Source organism: Oncorhynchus clarkii, chromosome 4 (genome assembly GCF_045791955.1).
Source record: "Oncorhynchus clarkii lewisi isolate Uvic-CL-2024 chromosome 4, UVic_Ocla_1.0, whole genome shotgun sequence".
Classification (NCBI taxonomy): Eukaryota; Metazoa; Chordata; class Actinopteri; order Salmoniformes; family Salmonidae; genus Oncorhynchus; species Oncorhynchus clarkii.
Genome location: NC_092150.1, coordinates 75,115,708 through 75,134,201, shown reverse-complemented (window position 1 = coordinate 75,134,201; position 18,494 = coordinate 75,115,708). Strand labels below are relative to the sequence as shown.

Here is an 18,494-nt window from a genome sequence, read left to right as displayed (position 1 = left end):
ACACCCACTGTGATGATGAAACTTAGATAGCTTACAGTAGAACACTGAAGCATCACACCACAGTATGGAGTTAATGTAACGCATGGAATGATCTGGAACATTACAGAGGACACGCATTTGACACACAAATGTGTCCAAGTTTGGTTTTAGCTGTGGTGGCATGAATTCAAATTGAGTTTACCTCTGAGGAAACACACAGTGAAGAATCCTCTACCAATAAGAATCTACTGAACACACAAAAAAAACATACGGGGGGAGGGTGAACAGTCAGACAGACACTACTTGTACACATACTGTAGGAAATACACATTCAGAGACAGTCATGCCTATAAAACCCACATGTGTGGTTAACTATTCATGTTGACAATAATTGCACCAGGTTCGATTTAAGATCTCAACCTCATCATTTATAATTCAGCGTCGCCATTACGATCCCCATTACCACGTCCCAGGACAGCCATTTTAACAGTCACATGACCCCAATGAATCAACACTAACTTCCTGATTGAAACTAAATGGAAGACTGTTTATAAACATATAGCTAAGGAATCACCATCATCTAATGGAGAAGGTAGTTTGGAAGATGGCTTGATGTAGATATATTGGGGCAGGTTAGTATCACTCACCCATGGCCCAGAATATCGCAGGAGAGAATGTTTCATCATACTTCATGTTCGTGCGCATCATGACCTTTAATGAGTTACAGTATGACTCATGCATGATGATATTTAGGTAATGGAGTCCAATAACCAAATATAGCACAGGTATAAATACGGTGAGTCTGACTGAAACACACTATGAGTTGGGGCAAATGCTGGGAGGCATAAATGAATGGTGGTCAACAGTGGGAAGGAAGTCCAATGGCCTATGTTGAGTTAACCACCTGACTGCTTAACCATAGAGCTAAGCACCATAGAGTCATAGAGCCATAGACCCATAGTGAAGGTAAAGAAAACCAGATTGTTCTTTAGGGTGAAGGAACGAGCCAATCTAAGCCATCTTTGCTGTTGTCATGGAAATTTGTTCTCTTTTCACACTCAGTGTACGTGTATCTACACAAATGTGAATTGGCAGAGATAAGATTCATGTTTGCAAATTAAATACAATAATTGAAGTACAAAAAACAATATTGGATGAGTGTTGCTTGGTTCTTGGTTTGCTTCTCAAACCTTCCTAGATGGTTCCACAACCCAATGTGCTAACTGTCCCTCCCCTTTCCCAAAGCAGATGAACTCATAACCAGAAGGTTTCTGGTTCAAATCCCATGTGGTGCTCACTGTTGTATACAGTACCAATGGAATTAACCTGACTGGCACCAGACACCTACAGTACACCCACAGTACAGTATATAGATAGCTATAGAAATGCATCACATTTTGGACAGAGGCCTCCGCAAATGACTATTCAACAGTCTTATGGTCTCAAAACATCCTCAAGCTTACTTCTCTCTCACCTTATCTCCCTCCCTTCTCTCTCTCTCTTCTCTCCCTCCCACGCTTCTCTCCCTCCCTCCCTTCTCTCTCTCTCTTCTCTCCCTCCCACCCTTCTCTCCCTCCCTCCCTTCTCTCTCTCCTCCCTTCTCTCCCTCCCTCCCTTCTCTCCCTCGCTTCTCTCTCTCTCCTTCTCTCTCCCTTCTCTCCCTCCCTTTTCTCTCTCCCCTCTCTCCCTCATTTCTCTCCCTCCCTTCTCTCTCTCCCTTCTCTCCCTTTATTCTCTCTCCCTTCTCTCTCTCCCTTCTCTCCCTTCCTTCTCTCTCTCCCTTCTCTCCCTTCCTTCTCTCTCTCCCTTCTCTACCTCCCTTCTCTCCCTCCCCTCTCTCCCTTCTCTCCCTCCCTTCTCTCTCTCCCTTCTCTCTCTCTCTCTCCCTTCTCTCTCTCCCTTCTTTCTCCCCCTTCTCTCTCTCCCTTCTGTCTTCCCTTCTCTCCCTCCCTTCTCTCTCCCCTTCTCTCTCTCCCTTCTCTCTCTCCCTTCTGTCTTCCCTTTTCTCTCTCTCTGTTCTTACATAGTCTTTTACAGAGCGGCAGCCTTCCTTAAATGGAGGTATGATGTGCTCGTTAAAAATGACAGATATGCTCTGACCGCATTAAGAAGGGCCAAGAGCTCAATTAAAGACAAGATATTGACTCCCATGGTCCTTCACTGTAAAACCACGGCGACTAGCTTGGTGAGCAGGGTCATCCCGCAGTCCTCCTAACCATATCCCATGATTCCTCCTGACTGTTGCCATGGACACAGAGGATGAACACATCTAGGATGAGATAAAATACAGTGCATTCAAAAAGTCAGACTCCTTGACTTTTTTGTTTTTGTTACGTTGCAGCCTTATTCTAAAATGGATTCAATTGTTTTTTTCCCTCATCAATCTACACACAATATCCCTTAATGACAAAGCAAAAAAGTATTTTTACACATTTTTGCTAATTTATTACAAATAAAACACAGAAATATCACATTTATATAAGTATTCATACCCTTTACCCAGTACTTGTTGAAGCAACTTTGGCAGCGATTACAGCCTTGAGTCTTCTTGGGTTTGACACTACAAGCTTAGTACACCTGTATTTGTGGAGTTTCTTCCATTCTTCTCTGCAGATCCTCTCAGGTTGGATGGGAAGCGTGGCTGCACAGCTATTTTCAGGTCTCACCAGAGATGTTCGGTCGGGTTCAAGTCCGGGCTCTGGCTGGGCCACTCAAGGACATTCAGAGACTTCACCCAAAGCCACTCCTGCGTTATCTTGACTGTGTGCTTAGGGTCGTTGTCCAGTTGGAAGGTGAACCTTCGCCCCAGTCTGAGGTCCTGAGTGCTCTGGAGCAGGTTTTCATCAAGGATCTCTCTGTTCTTTGCTCCGTTCTTCCTGCCCCCCATCCTGACTAGTGTCCCAGTCCCTGCCGCTAAAAAAAAAACAGCCCCAAAAACATCCCCACAGCATGCTGCTGCCATCACCATGTTTCTCATAGTCTGAGAGTCTTTAGATGCCTTTTGGCAAACTCCAAGCAAGCTGTCATGAGCCTTTTTTTCTCAGTTTCGAGTCTCATAGCGACGGGTCTGAATACTTATGTAAATATGGTATTTTTGTTTTTTGCTTTTTTATAAATGTGCACAAATTTCTAAAAACCTGTTTTCACTTTTTCATTATGGGGTACTGTGTGTAGACTGTTATTTAATACATTTTTCCCACAAAATGTGGAAAAAGTCAAGGGGTCTGAATACTTTCCGAATGCACTGTATGTAGCTACAGCATGGTTTCACTCACAGAGGAGAGCATCTCTGAAGTTTCCCTGGATACCCAGACTCCTTGCTTAGCTTTTCTCTGCAATGAGTCTGACCCTTCACCGAATGCAAACACAATCGGGGCTATCTGATTGGTCCAGAATCCAATGGGTTGGACCAGAGCCAGAACACACGTGGGTAAAGTGGCGGTTTGAAAATGTGTCATTGGCTTTGATACACTGATTGGTTAGAGACGATCCAATCGCAGAAGACATTGTTTTTGAACAACCTCCTTTGTGCCCCTCGTCACCACAAACGACTTCATCGATGTCAGTCTCAGACTAAAGTATGCAGCGAACGACAGAGCAGCAGAATCATTTTGTGCTAATAATAATGTCCTTTTGTACTTTCAATATAAAATCCCACCTAAAATAAATGATTTCATAATTCTATAATGTGTTGAATCAAAACAGATCATGATCTATCCATCCTCCCTTTGATGACACCTCACTCCAGTTGGAGGAAAGCTATATGTCATTTTCATGGGAAGTGATGTAATATTTAGTAGTCGATTTCCTGGACAGGGTAAGGGAAGGGTGAGGTGGTCTACTCGGGGTTTACCATCTTGTATATAGCAGTATTCCACTAAGAAAGTAGGCCTACAGCCCGAGCTCAACTCTGAGACAGTTAAATTACTGAAGATCGTTTCGACCTCACATCAACACAGAGATTATGACATAGTCTTACATAATTCACTAGAGTTCCTTCAATAATTTGTTTTACCTATGAAGGGAGAGGCCAGGCCTGGCTCTACAGAATAATGTGCTGTACAGAGACTGTGGTTTATGCTATGCTCACTGATAGTGAACAGACTTAAAAAATACATATTCTCTTTACTTATTTCAGACAGTACAGCCTTTGTGTGTGTGTGTGTGTGTGTGTGTGTGTGTGTGTGTGTGTGTGTGTGTGTGGGTGTGTGTGTGTTTGTGCGCGCGTGTGTCTGCGTGTGTCTGCGTGCGTGTGTCCGTGTGCATGTGTGCATGTCTGTGTGTGTCTGTGTGCGTGTCTGTGTGTGTGCGTGTCTGTGTGTGTCTGCGTGTCTGTGTGTGTGTGCGTGGCTGTGTGTGTATGTGTGTCTGTGTGTGTGCGTGTCTGTGTGTGTGTGCGTGTCTGTGTGTGTGTGCGGTCAGTGTGTGTATGCGTGTCTGTGTGTGTCTGTGTGTGTGTGCGGTCTGTGTGTGTATGAGTGTCTGTGTGTGTGTGTCTGCGTGTTTGTGTGCGTGTCTGTGTGTGTATGTGTGTCTGTGTGTGTGTGCGTGTCTGTGTGTGTGTGCGGTCTGTGTGTGTATGTGTGTCTGTGTGTGTGTGCGTGTCTGTGTGTGTGTGCAGTCTGTGTGTGTGTGCGTGTCTGTGTGTGTGTGCGGTCTGTGTGTGTATGCGTGTCTGTGTGTGTGCGTGTCTGTGTGTGTGTGCAGTCTGTGTGTGTATGAGAGTCTGTGTGTGTGTGTCTGCGTGTCTGTGTGTGTGTGCAGTCTGTGTGTGTATGTGTGTCTGTGTGTGTGTGCGTGTCTGTGTGTGTGTGCGGTCTGTGTGTGTATGTGTGTCTGTGTGTGTGTGCGTGTCTGTGTGTGTGTGCGGTCTGTGTGTGTATGTGTGTCTGTGTGTGTGTGCGTGTCTGTGTGTGTGTGCAGTCTGTGTGTGTGTGCGTGTCTGTGTGTGTGTGCGGTCTGTGTGTGTATGCGTGTCTGTGTGTGTGCGTGTCTGTGTGTGTGTGTGCAGTCTGTGTGTGTATGAGTGTCTGTGTGTGTGTGTCTGCGTGTCTGTGTGTGTGTGCGTGTCTGTGTGTGTATGCGTGTCTGTGTGTGTGTGCGTGTCTGTGTGTGTGTGCGGTCTGTGTGTGTATGTGTGTCTGTGTGTGTGTGCGTGTCTGTGTGTGTATGCGTGTCTGTGTGTGTGTGCGTGTCTGTGTGTGTGTGCGTGTCTGTGTGTGTATGCGTGTCTGTGTGTGTGTGCGTGTCTGTGTGTGTATGCGTGTCTGTGTGTGTGTGCGTGTCTGTGTGTGTGTGCGGTCTGTGTGTGTATGTGTGTCTGTGTGTGTGTGCGTGTCTGTGTGTGTATGCGTGTCTGTGTGTGTGTGCGTGTCTGTGTGTGTGTGCGTGTCTGTGTGTGTATGCGTGTCTGTGTGTGTGTGCGTGTCTGTGTGTGTGTGTGCGGTCTGTGTGTGTATGTGTGTCTGTGTGTGTGTGCGTGTCTGTGTGTGTATGCGTGTCTGTGTGTGTGTGCGGTCTGTGTGTGTATGTGTGTCTGTGTGTGTATGTGTGTCTGTGTGTGTATGTGTGTCTGTGTGTGTATGTGTGTCTGTGTGTGTGTGCGTGTCTGTGTGTGTGTGCAGTCAGTGTGTATGAGTGTTGAGTGACATACTTCAACTCATTAGAGGGTAATGATTTTTTTCTGCACCAAATGAATCCTGATTAAAATAACATGACCATACAAAGAAAAAATATTGTTGACATGAAACCTCTTCAGTATTAATGAGATTAACACAACATACAATCAATGATGATCATTGTGGTCTTTACGGCAAAGCAATGTCCGTTAATGACACTTCTATGAACACATTTCTATTTATCTGATTAACAATGTGCATAATTCAGCTATTCTTCCCACGCCAGTACAATTAAGCCCATCCACCATCACACAAGGTTTTACACCTTGAATCAAGTTTAAAACAAGTGCAGTATAATACCGTTACTGTATTGAAACAGTCCCTTTTTCTCTGGCTGCTGCAAGGGCACTTTATACAGCTAATCTAAAGTGATTTGATTGTGAATTCAGGAATAGACTACCGTCTTGATTAAACTCCAACTGTTTTCATTGTGTAAGGCACTGAGGCCATCTGGTGTGGAGTTAACTGCAGAGGGGAAATGGGTCAAGTTGTCCAAGCAGGTTTCACAGAATCGCCCATGGTCTATAAACCAGATACTGCAGCACTACGCAATCAAACTGCAAAAGTGTATTATCTTTACACCAAAAGACCTTTGACTGATGTCCAATTTGACATGTCAGCATGACCTGAGACTGCTCCACCGTACTATCCCAAAAGCTTCTGGAGAGTCCGAATTGCGAGCAAAGAAAAGCTGTTTTGAGAGTATTATTTTAAAAGCTTGAGACTTGAGACACAGAAACTCAAGGCTGATAAATCATAGTCAAGACTGAACTGTCTAGCCCTGAAACTAGCCTGTCCATCCACTCCAATACCCTTTCAATCACAGCCCAGGACCACTTTACCATGTTCTAATCCACCTATGGGGACCATCTTTTTCAATATCGCCAGATATCGATCTATCAACCTCACCACCATACCCTATCAAAGTCGGTCAATTTAACCTGCCAATCTGTACACAGACATCTATTCAGAATCCATACACAGAGCACAGGGACATTCCACTTACAGTACACCCATGGCTATACCAATTATAGGGCTCTCGCCATTGAAGACCAATACAATAAATCTACCTGAGATCTATAGCTGAGACACTTATACTGTATTACATTACCTCATCTGGGAGCAGTAGAATACAATATCCTGACATGTACCAATGTCCTGAAAGTTCTCTGTTTCATTGAAACAGTTTTAGACATGATGAGACAATTATCTTGTAGCTATTTATGGTCATGATCTGTTCTTCTCGCTCTGGTGGAAAGAGAACGTTTTGTGAAAGGGGGGGGCTGTTGTTGCAGTCTTAATGGCGGTGCCTTGTCAGTGCTGCGTAGTGTTCTCTGTGTGAGATGAGCATTATTATGCAGATGCATGCAGCAGAAACGAGGAGAAACGAGGACGAAACATTCCCCTCGGAAATGAGTGTGTGTGTGTGTGTTAAAACTTTAAGAACAAGACAGCAATGAATAAACCACAGAAGTGAGAAATGCAATGTGGGATTTCATGGTTACAAATACCCATGAAACCGTTGCCTTCAGTAACACAGTGTGGAAAGAAATAACTGTCTAGGGTAAGGGAATATCTAGGAATAAATACTTTCTACCTTTATTCAGTATGCTGGGAGATTGGATACTACTTCTGTAGGGCAACACTTCAACCCTAAAGAACAGTGTGCAACCAGACAGGATTTAAAAAAAGTGAAAACACTTTAGTCTTTATGTTGTCTACAGATGCCTGTAATCCACATCTCACATTCTCAAAGCCCAACGACAAACCAGAGTACTTCCTGGAGCTCCACATGATCAGTTAGCTGTTTCGGTTAGTCTGACAGGGATATGGTTCTCTCCATGAACAGGATGTCATGGCGCTGGGTTAACGAGAACACTCGCTATATTTAACCCCATCATAACAAACAGTCGCATGAGGGCCCTCGTTTCCTGCAACTCAACCATAATCAGGGAAGTGATGCAGGCAATATGGGAATTGATGCGGGCACTTTCAGGAAGTGACTTCACAGTGGCCAGCTACAAGCTTTCAGTGAGTGGTAACCTACATAATGGCGGACAGGCACAATACATTATGAAATAGCTCTATGTCTTTCAGTATGCAAGCGCCTGAAAAAGTTATGAAAAAGTTATGACATTAATGACATGTTGCTTTGGGTGCCTCATGAAAACATCTATCTGCATACCCTATGTATGATCCCAATCAAGAAGGCTACACAGCATGAATAGGTTACGCTGCAGAATATTTAGAAAACAATACTTTTTTTAACTCCCCAACACTCAGAATGCTGTTAACTTGTGGCCCAAATACACATCAGTATTCTAGCAGGAGGAGATGGCTTCATGGAGGTAGTGTAGTTTTCAGGCTAATACACTAAAGAACAGGGAGAGGCTCCAATGTACTGCAGCTACAAGCTAACCCTCCCATGTTGAATCATGAATACAGATTCAGCATCCAGTCTATCAAAGCCATGTTCCAGGCCATGCATAAAGAAACAAACCTATCTTTATGCTAATGAGGCAGTGTTTTACTAGAGAGGCTGGCCTGGGATATTCAGTGAGTTTTATTATGAAGATGAGGAGGGTTATTAGGATGTAGAAAATTAAACTGCTATCGCATTCAAAGCTTTTTGGGTTAACTTTTGATATAAATCATGCACACTCACACTGTTGAAGCTGTCCTCTAGACACTAGACTGCCCGGGGTCAGACTGGACAATCCATTGATGATGAGTTGATATAATAACCTCTTCATCGTTTCGTGGTTTGGATGCACAAAGCCCGGGCAGGGAACATTGGATAACCCTCTGTCCGATCACATCAGTTGTCCTACTGTAACTGTACCAACTCACCAATGTAAATGAGGCAATAATAATACCATAGGAGAATGAGTGGTGTGTGTGCGTGCGTGTGTGTGTGTGTGTGTGTGCATGTGTGTCTGTGTGCGTGTGTGTGTGTGTGTGTGTGTGTGTGTGTGTGTGTGTGTGTGTGTGTGTGTGTGTGTGTGTGTGTGTGTGTGTGTGTGTGTGTGTGTAGTCTTTGTGCAGGCATGGGTACATTAAGTCTCATCTTGCTGTTGTTCCTGATTAGACCCAAAACAATAGCGCTGGTTATCAGCAAAGGAAAAAGCACTCAGTGTCTGAGCCGAGCCATCAAAGGAAAGTGTTTCTGCTCCTAAACAACAAGCAGAAAAACTCAAGGTCTCCTCTGTATGAGAGAGAAACTCTTAAAGTATGCCCCATGGCATAACCTATATTTTGTCTGGTTCTCTCTCTCTCTCTCTCTCTCTCTCTCTCTCTCTCTCTCTCTCTCTCTCACACACTTTCGGTTAAAGTACAAAAGGGAAAATAAATAAGCATAAATATGGGTTGTATTTACAATGGTGTTTGTTCTTCACTGGATGACCTTCTCTTGTGACAACAGGTCACAAATCTTGCTGCTGTGATGGCACACTGTGGAATTTCACCCAGTAGATAGTTTATCAAAATTGGATTTGTTTTTTCGAATTCTTTGTGGATCTGTGTAATCTGAGGGAAATATGTGTCTCTAATATGGTCATACATTTGGCAGGAGGTTAGGAAGTGCAGCTCAGTTTCACATAGCCTGTCTTCTCTTGAGAGCCAGGTCTGCCTACGGCGGCCTTTCTCAATAGCAAGGCTATGCTCACTGAGTTTGGACATAGTCAAAGCTTTCCTTAAGTTTGTGTCAGTCACAGTGGTCAGGTATTCTGCCATTGTTTACTCTCTGTTCAGGGCCAAATAGCATTCTAGTTTGCTCTGTTATTTTGTTCATTCTTTCCAATGTGTCAAGTAATTCTCTTTTTGTTTTCTCATGATTTGGTTGGGTCTAATTGTGTTGCTGTCCTGGAGCTCTGTGGGGTCTGTTAGTGTTTGTGAACAGAGCCCCAAACCAGCTTGCTTAGGGGACTCATCTCCAGGTTCATCTCTCTGTATGTGATGGCTTTGTTATGGAAGGTTTGGGAATCGTTTCCTTTTAGGTGGTTGTAAAATTTAACGGCTCTTTTCTGGATTTTTATCATTAGCGGGTATCGACTTAATTCTGCTCTGCATGCAGTATTTGGTGTTCTACATTGTACACAGAGGATATTTTTGCAGAATTCTGCATGCAGAGTCTCAATTTGGTGATTGTCCCATTTTGTGAATTCATGGTTGGTGAGCGGCCCCCAGACCTCACAACCATAAAGGGAAATGGGTTCTATAACTGATTCAAGTATTTTTAGCCAGATCCTAATTGATATGTCCAATTTGATGTTCCTTTTGATGGCATAGAATGCCCTTCTTGTCTTGTCTCTCAGATCATTCACAGCTTTGTAGAAGTTACCTGTGGCGCTGATGTTTAGGCCAAGGTATTTATAGTTTTTTGTGTGCTCTAGGACAACAGTGTCGACTGGACCTTTTTTGGAACACCATTATTTTGGTCTTACTGAGATTTACTGTCAGGGCCCAGGTCTGGCAGAATCTGTGCAGAAGATCTAGTTGCTGCTGTAGGCCCTCCTTGGTTGGAGACAGAAGCACCAGATCATCAGCAAACAGTAGACATTTGACTTCAGATTCTAGTAGGGTGAGGCCGGGTGCTGCAGACTGTTCTAGTGCTCTTGCCAATTCGTTGATATATATATATTGAAGAGGGTGGGGCTTAAGCTGCATCCCTGTCTCAACCCACAGCCATGTGGGAAGAAATGTGTGTGCTTTTTGACTATTTTAACCGCACACTTGTTGTTTGTGTACATGGATTTTATAATGTTGTGTGTTTTCCCCCCAACATCACTTTCCATCAATTTGTATAGCAGACCCTCATGCCAAATTGAGGCTTTTAGAAATCAACAAAGCATGAGAAGACTACCTTTGTTTTGATTTGTTTGTTTGTCAATTAGGGTGTGCAGGGTGAACACGTGGTCTGTCGTACGATAATTTGGTAAAAAGCCAATTTGACATTTGCTCAGTACATTGTTTTCACTGAGGAAATGTACAAGTCTGCTGTTAATGATGATGCAGAGGATTTTCCCATGGTTGCTGTTGATGCATATCTCTCTCTCTCTCTCTGTATCTCCCTCCATATTTAATTTTCTCTCTCTATTTTCTTCTTCTCTGTCTTTGCTCTCTCTTTCAGTATTCCACTGTCTACTCCTCATCCCTCCCTCCCAGAGTGAGTCTTCAGGTTTAAAAACATTACAGAACTGATTTCCCAACCTGACAAGAGGAATCGCACTGGGAAAACTTTCCAGAACAGCTACAAAGCCAAACAGAGCCAGTCAATCATCAGCCTCCACCAAAGCTCCTGGACCCTGAGGCATTTACAGGTCTCTCTAGACATCCTCGTTGCCTCACGCATGTTCTTGAGTCTGGTTTTCAAGACTATTACAGGTCTACAATTTATCAGAATCATATTCAGAGTAGAGCAGAGTTCTTATTCCTGCTAATGTCATTTGTTTATTTTTAGATGGCCAATGTAAAGGTAAATCACAAAGTAATCATATTCATGGTGTCTCTCAGGTACAAACTAACTAACTCTCGCTCTTCCTCTCTCTCTCTCTCTCTGCCTAGTTAAGTCTCTACACCCCAGTAGCCTGCAGTATGTCTGATCTGGTCACACTGTACAGCATGGCTGCCATCCTCTAGTTCTCACTGCCATCTCAACCCCACAAATACCACCACCGAAGACTAGTTGCAAGTGGCCCATTAGAGTGGACTAGATAGGAAATGGCCCATTTACAATGGACGTCAAATGAGATTCCTTCTTGTCTTAAGAACAGAGGTACTGTAAAGAAATAACACAAAAAACTTGATAAGATTAAAATAGTGCAGGATTTCCTGTTAGCAGAGCCTGGTCAAATCCCTGATGTGATAACCAACACTGGAGCCTGTTAATAAGGAGTATGGATGAACACACTAGCTCCATACCCTCAACGCGATCAAAACAGAGGAGATGATTGTGGACTACAGGAAAAGGAGGACCATTGACTCTGTACCGGTACCCCCTGTAAATAGCCCCGCTATTGTTATTTACTGCTGCTCTTTAATTATTTGTTATTCTTATCTCTTACTTTTTTAGGGATTTTCTTCAAATTGAATTGTTGTTTAAAGGCTTGGAAGAAAACATTTCACTGTATGGTCTACACCTGTTGTATTTGGCGCATGTGACAAATAACGTTTGATTTGACTTAACCATGTCCATATCAAGCAAAGTAATATCCAACACAAATCATGCTATTTGTGTCATGGTGGGGAAACTCTCACCTCAGGACACAGGGATGTAAAGCCTATAGGGGGCGGCAAGATCGAATCCCCGAGCTGAAAAGGTAAAACATCTGTCGTTCTGCCCCTGAACAAGGCAGTTAACCCACTGTTCCTAGGCTGTCATTGAAAATAAGAATTTGTTCCTAACTGACTTGCCTAGTGCTCTTTGTAGCCTACTGCATCCATCTCCCCCATATGTACTAACTCTGCTAAATTAAATTGTCTAAACTAAATTAAAATATAAACACAAAAGAAAAAGGGCTTGATGGTTATTTGGAATCTAATAGAAGAGTTACAAACCTCATCAAATCTGGCCTCATCCTCACAGTTCTCCAGAACACGTGTGTAGAACGACAGACCTGAGGGGTGAAAGGACAGAGGTCAGGGGTTAGACAGGCTCAAAGGATTTACAATTTTCAAACGATAAAAATACAAAAAGTTATTCAATGAAGTGTAGGGTCACAAAGGGTTAATGAGCCTTGAAGAACACGTTGGCCTTGAAGAACACGTTGGCCTTGAAGAACACATTGGCCTTGAAGAACACGTTGGCCTTGAAGAACAAGTTGGCCTTGAAGAACACATTGGCCTTGAAGAACACGTTGGCCTTGAAGAACACATTGGCCTTGAAGAACACGTTGGAAAGCAAATATCCATCCATCTGACATTTCAGGACATCTCTATCCTCTTATTTGGTGCCAAACTCGGTCTGCAAATGTTTGCTAATGTTCATTTATCATGCTAGCATTCTCAAGCAAATTCCTACTACTAGACATTTTCCATAGTTATTACAAAAAAAATCTATCTCGATAAATCCTTTGTAACATTGTTTATTTAGACGTTTTAATTTCTATTGCATCATCGACATGTAGTGCTGTACTGCTCTAAACAACCCAACATGTTGGGATATTCATGCAACCCAGCTGAAAATGCTGGGTTAAAAACAACCCAATTTGGGTTATTTGGTAACCCAGCATGTGTTCTGTCCAATAATTAAACATTCCTATTAATACATCTAAATTTGTACACTGCAAATTAAAATGTGCTTGAATATGTTTGCACATTACATATTCCAATATAAAATTCATAACATTATTACTTACATATCCCAAAATTGGGATAGGCATAGGCTCTTGAGGAACTGAGACACTTGTGTAAGCCTCATTAAACAGTAACTTGCTCATAATATTCATGTTGGGGGTGGGTTAAAGTAGTTGTACCTGATCCCAATATGTTCTCACTAAAGCACACTTACCAGAAGTCCACTGGCACGCTGTGATAATAAAATGATGTGCAATACGGTTCTGGACAGTAAGCTCACAGTGGTAAGGCTCCAAGTTCCTGACACCTATTACCACTTGCGGTGGACACATTTATTGCAGTATTGTGTTGGGAAGAACATTGCAATCATTACCTTGAAAAGGAAGATTAGAGGTTCAATTCAACAGAACCTGCATTGCAGAACTTACGCTGTAGCTCTTTTTCCAATGGTCAAATGAACAGATTGTTCTTAGGTAGTGTATAAAAACCTACAACTACTACCGAGGCAACCTCTCTCACAGGGATCTCCCGAGTGGCGCAGCAATCTAAAGCACTGCATCGCAGACCCGGGTTCGATCCCAGGCTGTGTCACAACCGTCCGGGACCGGTAGTCCCATAGGGTAGTGCACAATTGGCCCAGTGTCTTCCGGTTTAGTGGAGGGTTTGGCCGGGGGGGCTTTACTTGGCTCATTGCACTCTAGCGACTCCTCAGTTGAACGGTGAAACCTCCGACACATTGGTGCAGCTGGCTTCCAGGTTAGTGGAGGGTTTGGCCGGGCGGGGGGGGGGCTTTACTTGGCTCATTGCACTCTAGCGACTCCTCAGTTGAACGGTGAAACCTCAAACACATTGGTGCAGCTGGCTTCCGGGTTAAGCGGGCGGGTGTTAAGAAGCAGGGTTTGGCAGGTAACATTTCAGAGGACACATGACTCGACCTTCACCTCTACCGAGCCCATTGGGGAGTTGCAGCGATGAGACAAGATCGAAAAAGGAGGTAAAAAAATATATCTGCCCTGTGTGGGATTAGAACTCCACCACTATGCTTGAAAATTTGGAGTACGGCACTCAGTAATGTGTTGTATTGGATTTGCACCAAACATACAAAAAGTGAACTGCTTTGCTGCATTTTTTTGCAGTTTTACTTTAGTGCCTTGTTGCAAACAGGATGCATGTTTTGTAATATTTTTATTATGTACAGGTTTCCCTTCTTTTCACTCTGTCATTTAGGTTAGTATTGTGGAGTAACACAATGTTGTTGATCCATCCTCAGTTTTCTCCTGTCACAGCCATTAAACTCTGTGACTGTTTTAAAGTCAGCATTGGCCTCATGGTGAAATCCCTGTGCGGTTTCCTTCCTCTTTGGCAAATGAATTAGCAAGGACGCCTGTATCTTTGTAATGACTGGGTGTATCGGTATGGATTGACCATCCAAAGGGTAATTAATAACTTCATCATGCTCAAAGGGATATTCAATTTCTGCTTCTTTTTTTACCCATCTACCAATAGGTGCACTTCTTTGCGAGGCGTTGGAAAAACTCCCTGGTCTTTGTGGTTGAATTGAAATTCACTGCTCGACTGAGGGACCTTACAGATAATTGTATGTGTGGGGTACAGAGATGAAGTAGTCATTCAAACATCATGTTAAACACTATTGCAGTTATTATGTGACTTGTTAAGCACATTTTTACTCCTGAACTTATTTAGGGTTGACATTAAAAATAGGGTTTAATACTTATTGACTCAAGACATTTTTGCTTTTCTTTTTTTAAATTAATTTGTAAACATTTTGAAAAACAAAATTCCACTTTTATTTTAATGACCAAAAAATCTAAATTGAATGCATTTTTAATTCAGTCTGTAATACAACAAAATGTCAAGAGGTGTGAATACATTCTGAAGGCACTGTAGCTACCTATATAAACGTATAATCTACATTGCCTACATGCTTTTTTCTTCGTAAAAGTACATTGATGTGTATGAAACTATGTGTATGATAGATGTGTATGAAACTATGTGTATGATAGATGTGTATGATAGATGTGTATGAACCTTCTCAAGATGCCTCTACATCACGATTTTAATGGTAGTTGAACCGCTAGGGGAAAAATAACTAGATTTACTACTGTCAGCGTTCAATCTAACAATACAACAGAACAGATTGAACAGAATTACATTTATTCTATTGGCTGGCCAAAAATAATTATCTGAAAGCCTTGCCCCTACTAAGCCATTCCTCCAGTCTTCTGAGCTGACCCGCTGAGTCATATCTCATTAACCCAGCATCAATAACCCAGCACCCAGCATCAATAACCCAGCAGTTTTTAAAGAAAACGACCAAACTAAGTGACTCAATGCCTGCAACCCAGCAGTTAGGTCAACTATAAAACCCAGCATATATTTATAGTGTAACCAACGCAGATCGTTTGTGGACTGATTTGGGGTTGAGCTTTAAACCTGTTGAGGTTGCTCATTTTAGGAGAGCTTTGACTGGCCTGATATGTCAGTTGTGCGAGGAATTATTGACGCTTTGTCAAAGTTTTAGGCGCTCTTCCTTAAAAGCCAGTAGTTTCAGTGAATTGGCCATTGCTTTTACTTTATTTGTTATTATTGTCAGTCAAGTGTTTGTCAACATCAGTATTCATGGTTCAGCTCACCTTCTGTACCTGTAAATGAATACCACAATGTTGCATGTGAATTCCGTCTGACTCCTGATGCTTTGCATCGCATGACATAACCATATACTAGTTGCCATGACATAACCATATACTAGTTGCCATGACATAACCATATACTAGTTGCCATGACATAGCCATTACTAGTTACCATGACATAACCATATACTAGTTGCCATGACATAGCCATTACTAGTTGCCATGACATAACCATATACTAGTGTCCATGACAAAACCATATACTAGTTGCCATGACATAACCATATACTAGTTGCCATGACATAACCATATACTAGTTGCCATGACAAAACCATATACTAGTTGCCATGACATAACCATATACTAGTTGCCATGACAAAACCATATACTAGTGTCCATGACAAAACCATATACTAGTTGCCATGACATAACCATATACTAGTTGCCATGACATAACCATATACTAGTTGCCATGACATAGCCATTACTAGTTGCCATGACATAACCATATACTAGTTGCCATGACATAACCATATACTAGTTTCCATGACATAACCATATACTAGTTGCCATGACATAGCCATTACTAGTTGCCATGACATAACCATATACTAGTTGCCATGACATAACCATATACTAGTTGCCATGACATAACCATATACTAGTTGCCATGACATAACCATATACTAGTTACCATGGCAAAACCATATACTAGTTGCCATGACAAAACCATATACTAGTTGCCATGACAAAACCATATACTAGTTCCCATGACAAAACCATATACTAGTTGCCATGACAAAACCATATACTAGTTGCCATGAAAAAACCATATACTAGTTGCCATGACAAAACCATATACTAGTTGCCATGACAAAACCATATACTAGTTGCCATGACAAAACCATATACTAGTTGCCATGACAAAACCATATACTAGTTGCCATGACATAACCATATACTAGTTGCCATGACATAACCATATACTAGTTGCCATGACAAAACCATATACTAGTTTCCATGACATAACCATATACTAGTTGCCATGGCAAAACCATATACTAGTTGCCATGACATAACCATATACTAGTTGCCATGACAAAACCATATACTAGTTTCCATGACATAACCATATACTAGTTGCCATGACAAAACCATATACTAGCTGCCATGATATAACCATATACTAGTTGCCATGACATAACCATATACTAGTTGCCATGACAAAACCATATACTAGTTGCCATGACAAAACCATATACTAGTTGCCATGACAAAACCATATACTAGTTGCCATGACATAACCATATACTAGTTGCCATGACATAACCATATACTAGTTGCCATGACAAAACCATATACTAGTTTCCATGACATAACCATATACTAGTTGCCATGGCAAAACCATATACTAGTTGCCATGACATAACCATATACTAGTTGCCATGACAAAACCATATACTAGTTTCCATGACATAACCATATACTAGTTGCCATGACAAAACCATATACTAGCTGCCATGATATAACCATATACTAGTTGCCATGACATAACCATATACTAGTTGCCATGACATAACCATATACTAGTGTCCATGACAAAACCATATACTAGTTGCCATGACAAAACCATATACTAGTTGCCATGACATAACCATATACTAGTTGCCATGACATAACCATATACTAGTTTCCATGACATAACCATATACTAGTTGCCATGACATAACCATATACTAGTTGCCATGACATAACCATATACTAGTTGCCATGACATAACCATATACTAGTTGCCATGACATAACCATATACTAGTGTCCATGACAAAACCATATACTAGTTGCCATGACAAAACCATATACTAGTTGCCATGACATAACCATATACTAGTTGCCATGACATAACCATATACTAGTTTCCATGACAAAACCATATACTAGTTGCCATGACATAACCATATACTAGCTGCCATGACAAAACCATATACTAGTTGCCATGACATAACCATATACTAGTTTCCATGACAAAACCATATACTAGTTTCCATGACATAACCATATACTAGTTGCCATGACATAACCATATACTAGTTGCCATGACATAACCATATACTAGTTGCCATGACATAACCATATACTAGTTGCCATGACATAACCATATACTAGTTGCCATGACATAACCATATACTAGTTTCCATGACATAACCATATACTAGTTTCCATGACATAACCATATACTAGTTGCCATGACATAACCATATACCAGTTTCCATGACATAACCATATACTAGTTGCCAGAGACCCACTCAACCTATGGCACAACTCTCCTTCCCCGGCAATAGATAACAGTAAAACTCCAGCCATCTATTTACATGTGTCAGACTAAATGGAAAGGGCAAGACAGAGTAATGGTGCTGTAATAACCGAATGACAAGCATAAGCCCACACCAGGCTTGATACGAGGAGCCAGAGGAGAGGAGAGAAAGACAGCCAGACAAATAAACAACTAAATGATGACTCATAATGACACCAAATGTAACAGAAAGAAGACAGAGAGAGAGTGACAGAGAAAGAGGGAGGGAGAGATTGAAAGAGAAAGTGAGAGAGATTGAAAGAGAGAGAGAGACAGACCAATCAACCTGCACATGTACTCTACTGTATGCTTATTGTTATTGTTGAATGTATGGTTATTTTGACCCTTGGTTATTGTTGTTACTGTTGTCCCGTTGACAATTTTGATTTTGATTTTGATTTTTTATATTGTAAATCTCCAAAATAAGCTTTGGCAATATGTACATTGTTACGTCATGCCAATAAAGCAAATTGAATTGAATTGAATTGAGAGAGAGCGATTGAAAGAGAGAGCGAGAGATTGAAAGAGAGCGAGAGAGATT

At 41.9% G+C, this 18,494-nt stretch overlaps 1 protein-coding gene across 1 annotated transcript in view; it reads right to left on the bottom strand.

The window, feature by feature from the left end:
- The window catches only part of LOC139407283 (otoferlin-like), a 126,012-nt gene that overhangs the window by 99,417 nt on the left and 8,101 nt on the right, over positions 1 to 18,494 (bottom strand). The window contains exon 2 of the mRNA XM_071150925.1: positions 12,213 to 12,271. Within this exon, the coding sequence (XP_071007026.1) occupies positions 12,213 to 12,271 (59 nt within the window). The remainder of the gene's footprint in view (positions 1 to 12,212; positions 12,272 to 18,494) is intronic.